At 35.2% G+C, this 6,000-nt stretch overlaps 1 protein-coding gene across 1 annotated transcript; it reads right to left on the bottom strand.

Annotated features, from left to right (window-relative positions):
• LOC137822578 (thylakoid lumenal 17.9 kDa protein, chloroplast) lies at window positions 1–1,556 on the bottom strand. Its single transcript, XM_068627489.1, has 4 exons — window positions 1,176–1,556; window positions 964–1,078; window positions 767–836; window positions 1–370 (listed from the first exon to the last, which is right to left on the bottom strand). Exons 1-4 carry the CDS (start codon window positions 1,433–1,435, stop codon window positions 150–152), a joined length of 666 nt encoding a protein of 221 aa, XP_068483590.1. The 5' UTR covers window positions 1,436–1,556; the 3' UTR covers window positions 1–149.
• Window positions 1,557–6,000: the final 4,444 nt, after the last annotated feature.

The raw sequence follows: 6,000 nt of genomic DNA, 5'->3' as shown, positions 1-6,000 counted from the left end.
TTGTAGAAAATAATAACATATAGAATTATTAATAAAAATAAAATTCTACTATGGTGAGTCCGAGACTGTTGAACATTAAAACATAACAATTAAGGCACTCTTCTTTGACACCAATCAAAGAAGTAAAGCAAATAAAACATGAAAGAAAACTATTCCATGGAATCAAAACTTGGAGCATACCATCCCAACTGGTCATTAATTTGTTTCAGTCTTGCTTCTTGACCCTTTGAATCTCCGAATGCAGTAGTGAATGGGTACACATAAGTCACTTTCATTGCCACACATCTGTAAGCAACCACATCACCTTTCACCAGAAACTCTAGAACATCTCTTCCAAATCCTCCATCAACTTCAGCTTCTAGATATTTACCTGCATATAAATTTTAGTAAAGTGAAGTTATAACTCTGGCTTCAAACTCAAGATGTTTTAATGAGTTAATATTTAAGATAATCGGTTGTATCTTTTGTTAGATCAACTAAGTGAAAGTATAATGGATTATATTATTCTGGTTGTATTTTCATAGACAGATTAAAACAAAATAATCTAGTAATACTTAAGATAATCAATTAAACTAGTTTTCTGTAAAGTGCTTTCTAAATTGTATTGGATATTAAATCAATTGTCTTCAAATCATATCAAAACTAACACCTAAGATCAAATCCTCCAAATTCCAATTCTACAGTCTGATAAAAATGCTGGTCTTTTGCTATTATTTCTAAGTTAATCTAAAACTAAACAGAAGAGGATGAATTGAGTTTGTATTACCATCTGGGGTGTCTTCCACAAGCTGGAACTTCACATTTTTCTGGGTCTTTAGGATTGCTTCACGTAGTTTCTGAAAAATTAATGAATAATAATAATAACAAGTTAGACAGAAAGCAACCATAGGAAGAAAAGTTATAAACAGTAAAAATAAAGTTCATGGAAATATAGGAGACTTCTGAGGAATGTGCATTAGAAACCTGAATAGCATCATCCAATGAATTTGCAGGAATGAGCCAAGGAAAGGAAAAAGATGATGACTTGGGATTTGTTGATATACAACCTGGATTGATTGATGGACAAGGTCTAATTTTTCTGCAAGACAGAGAATATTGGTGATAATAAATGGTAGTGTAGTGAATGTTATTCTAGATTGAGGCAAAAGGGGGGAGCATGAAGAATAATTACATACCCATTTTGTAGTCCAAGCTCCAAGTTCTTGGATTGAGAGAAAGGAGTGGTGAGGGAGATTGGAGGGGATTGAGAAGTGAGGGATGGAATTGCATGAGAAGGAAAAGGAGAGGCTAAGGTTGCTGCTGCAAGGGCCAAAGAGAGGAGATTAGGTAGGACCCTATCTCCAAATACAAGCTTTGGAGTTTGAGTTTTCAATTTAGGAAGTGTGTTTGTGTAAGAAACAGCAAGAGGAGGTACAACACTCATCACACTCATCATTTATGGACTCCCTTTTGCTCCATCACTCTCTTTCTAGTTTTGCTTTCCAAGCAATTCACCAAAATTTGTTCCAGCCTTTCAAAGTTCATCCTTTTGCTCACTGCTTCCCTTCAACCTCAAAAGGGTACTTCCGGAAATTACTTTCTAAATTTATTATATTACTTTTTAGCTTCTCTCTCAGGTTCATTTTTCATGTAAGTATCAATTTTACATGCATAAAAATATTGAAGATTAGTTTTTTTTAAATGATGATTAGTTATATATAGTTTTCTTTATTGATGATTAGTTATATGTGATAAGAAATAATAATGACAGTAAATCATTAGCAAATTAATTTTTTTAACAAAGAATAAATAAATTAAATTAAAATGAACATTTCAAGGTATTTTAGAGTGTCCCAACTCTTATATAAAAGCCTCTAACCTCTTCGCCTCTTCATCTAGCTAACAACTACAAACATTCAAAGCATATAATTGCTCCCTATACTATAATACAACAATTTGTAATAGTCAAAATTGTACAACAATTTGTAATAGTCAAAATTGCATAATTATGCAGTGTACAATAACATAAAATCAAGATTAGTTTGCTATTGGTTGTCTGATTCTTGGTGCTTGTAGACCCTTGTGACATCAACTCCAAAACTCCCTGCAAGGTTATGCTTTAATTGCTGCATAATTATGTAGTACATATATCAGGTTTGGTTTGTTAAGTTGCTGCCATGATCTTGTAGATCTTTAACAGACCAGATGGTTTTGTAGCTGATGAGCATATTTGTATTCACACTCACTAGCCTTATTCATAGATTATTGGACTATAATAATAAATAAATCCACTGTTTTAATTAATATTCTTATAATTGGGTTTATTTGGGCCTTAACTATTATTATTGTTAATTTTGTGTTTTTAGAGTAAATTATCCGGAGGAAGCATCTACCTTTGTGAATGGGCCAAATATGCAAAAGTCCAAGTTGCTTCTTGAACCAAAACAGAAAACAAATTCTAAGGAGAAGAAAGAGAAAATAAAATCTACAATATCTCAGAAACAGAATTGGAAGCAAATCTTCTGCAAAATACTAGAATTCTGGAAAGATGGAAACTTAGAAACGGTTAACAAAATATAAACTACAATATTCTCTCAAGATCCTTGGAGCAGAAAAGCCTATAAAAGGACACAAGCATCAAGGAGAAGAGAGAGAGCTTCATAGAGTTTTCTTAGTTTCTTTTTTTCTTTATAATTCTTTTGTTTTGCCTCCGCATGGAAGGCTAAACCTTTTTGGTTGATTCCTTTGTAATTTCCCATTGAGTTATGAGGTTTTGTTCTATAAAAGTTTCGATTTTTAAGTCTCTATAGCAGTTGTTTTTATTGTCTAATCTCCTGGAAAACTAGTTTTTGTGAGAGGTTGTACTTGAACGCATGATTGAGAGTCTTCCTTGTCTTAAGCTTTGGTTTCTTAGTTAGTTCGCATCGTTCTAATTAATTTCTTGGGCGCATGATTCAAGAGAGAGGAGGTAAGCATTCCCATGGAGTATACGCATGGAACAAAGTGGGTATTGATTAAACCAGTAGACGCATGTTTTACTGGTGAGTTTCAGTTGAATCAGATCGGCGCATGTTCAATCTGGTTTAGCTCTGTTGGAGGATTGAGAAAAGATTAATCTTTAGAGAACCTGTGAAGAATTCAATGGTGGAAGAACTTGGGGATCAACCACTTTTTATTTGTTATTTCAATCTCTTTTATATTTTCTGCACAACTATCTCAAACCCCCTTTTTATCTTTATTGTTATTGCTAACTTTTATTGCTTGTAGATAGATTTTAAACCCTGATCAACTGATTTTACTATTGGATTCGTTGGGAGACGACTTGGGGTCATCTGACCACAATTATACTATCATCTCTCTAGTGTTAGACAAGTCTACGCTAGAATCATATTAATTTGACAGCAAAACGACAGCTATCAGTAGCATCTACATAATATAATCTAGGCCGACCTTCCATACCACCTCAACCAGCACAAGATAAAGCATAATTCAGCGCATAATATTAAAGCAAAATCAGAACTATTGACAATAATAACCTATACAATGGATTAAATTCAAAACCACAAAAAACAAACAGTGAATGATCGAACAAAATTGCAGGTGAGGCTTGTATACCAAAACAGTTATTTTGTTATCATGTTAATACAAATAAAGGGAGATAAAATCCAATTAGAGAAAGAAAACTTAACTTACTTAGCTTTCCTTACCTTGTGTTTCATCCATGCCCATGATTGAATTTGTGCCTTGGTAAGAATTTTCTTAGCATCTATCTTTGCTTGATTTAAAATGACCCTATTTCTATGTTTCCAAAATACACCATAACACTGAAACCAAAAGGCTTTTCCATAAACTATTACCTTCTTTATTAAGGCAGATGCAGGAAAATGGTTCAAAATGATTAATCAGTTCATTGTGATACACCGAACTAATCCCAAGCAACCTATTGCACATATTCCAATTCGCAAAAGATACCTTACACGAAATTAGAATGTGTGATGTCGACTCCTTTTCCCTCCCACATAGGGTGCACAATGTATCCCTCAAGATAACACGCCTTTTGTACAAGTTTTGCTTAGTTGCTATCCTATTCAAAAAAAGCCCTCCACACATAAAACTGAGCCGATGACATAACCTTTAATTTCCAAAGATATGCAAGTGACGCTAATACACCCCCAGTTCCATGATTTGCTAACTTTTTATAAGCAGATTTTACCGAGAAACCATATGATGGGGCTCATTCCAAAACTATAAATCCTCCTTATCTGGATAAAGGGGAACATGTGAAAGACTTGACAAAAACACATATCAAAGACTTTTCCCAAAAACCTAAATATGATTTGAAATCTCTTATTAGTAAGAAGTTTAAAATTAACACAACTTCAATCACGGTACTGATTGGGCCGAAAGGGTCCATTAGGCAAAAAGTTCAACCGGAAGGTTAAGCTGTGGATTTGAATCAAAAAAGGTAAATTGAGAGAATTAAAAGAAAAAGATAAAATAAAATGGAATTTGTTATTAAACAAAAGCCCATGAAAAGGGCCCAAATATGTAGGTGTGTGTAGTAAATATTGAGTATAAAGAGAAAAAGCCCAAATAACTTTGGGGCCCAATAAAAGATTAGTATAAATAGAGGGTCGTCCTGAGAGGTAAGCAGAGTGAATTCATTCTAATATCTTGTAAAACTGAATCTAACTTTGACATCGGAGCACCTTTCAGATACACAAACCCATCTGTGAGAGGGAGCCGAGACTAAAAATCGAAAGATCAAATGGAGTAAATTAAGTTTGACTGGAAGGTGTCCATCAAGCAATTCGATGAAACGAGAAAAATTTATGAACCAAGTACAAACCAAGAACAACTAAGTTGAAAGTTTGAGTCGAGAAGGGAGTCCGGAAGTAAAACCGAGAAGTCAACGGGTGGAAGGCAAAGAAAGAGTTTGTTTCTAGGTCCTTGTAAGAACATTTTAGCGCCGACCGTGGGACCGAGAAACAAAATGAGTGAAAGAGGAGAGCATTCCAGAGAACAAGAAGATTGTCAGAACGCCATGACCATGGCCATGTTAATACAATTGCAAGAGGAATTTGAGACACTAAAGAAGAGTAATGAAGAGGAGTTGAGTATGTTGAGAGCCGAGAATGCTTAAATGAGACAAAGATTAAATGAAGAAACTGTGTCGAATGCTTCCCTTGAAACTTTTCAGCCGAGAACACATGTTAATCAAAGAGAGAATAAGGAAGAGAGTTTCGGGGTCACACAAAGGAAGTTACCTAAGATTTCTGGTATTGTTGTGGGAACGTCAGGCAGAAGACACCCGTTTTCTGAGACTATAATAAAGACCCCATTACCTGACAATTGGAAAAGTCTAACAATAGAGAAGTATGATGGGAGTACAAATCCAGATGAACATGTTGCCATACACACAACTCAAATAAGTCTGTACACATGGAACAACGCCATCCTATGCAGAGTGTTTCCAACTACTTTGAAAGGAGCTGCTTTAAGCTGGTTTACCCGGTTACCATTGTTATCTATTGAATGTTTTGACACTTTGATAGAAAAGTTTGGAGCTCAATTTGCTACAAGTAGACCACATCACTTAACATCGATAGCTCTTGTAAACATAAGACGAGAACAAAATGAGTCGTTGCGAGCTTTTATGGAGCGCTTTGGAAGAATGACTTTAAGTATTAGAAACCTCAGTCCTGAAGTCTCTATGCATCATATGATAACTGCGTTGCCGACAGTTTGTGCAGAAAACTGGCAGTAAGCCTTGATGAACTAAGACAACGTACAACAAAGTTTATGCAAATGGAGGAGTTAAGGGACTTCAGGAATCAGGCAAGGATGGACGTGAAGAACGAGAAGAAAATAAATGAAAGAGAGGCAGGATATCAAAGCAGACGTTTCAGAGAGGAACCTCGTGGCCGAAAGTTTCAACAATACACACCATTGAGTACAACCCGAACCCGAATACTTCAAGAGGCGATGGCAACTGAAGTAATACCGCCACCAAGGAAAGCA

This window comes from Phaseolus vulgaris, chromosome 9 (assembly GCF_051622355.1).
Source record: "Phaseolus vulgaris cultivar YP4 chromosome 9, ASM5162235v1, whole genome shotgun sequence".
NCBI classification, from domain to species: Eukaryota; Viridiplantae; Streptophyta; class Magnoliopsida; order Fabales; family Fabaceae; genus Phaseolus; species Phaseolus vulgaris.
The sequence above is the reverse complement of the archived record's forward strand: the minus strand, read 5'-3'. Positions and strand labels throughout refer to the sequence as shown.

Coding starts and splice junctions, on each gene's coding strand:
- LOC137822578 (XM_068627489.1), bottom strand. CDS start 1,435: ATGATGAGTGTGATGAGTGTTGTACCTCCTCTTGCTGTTTCTTACACA. Junction 1,079..1,175: donor GAGCTTGGACTACAAAATGG/GTATGTAATTAT, acceptor TCTGTCTTGCAG/AAAAATTAGACCTTGTCCAT. Junction 371..766: donor TGTGGAAGACACCCCAGATG/GTAATACAAACT, acceptor ATTTATATGCAG/GTAAATATCTAGAAGCTGAA.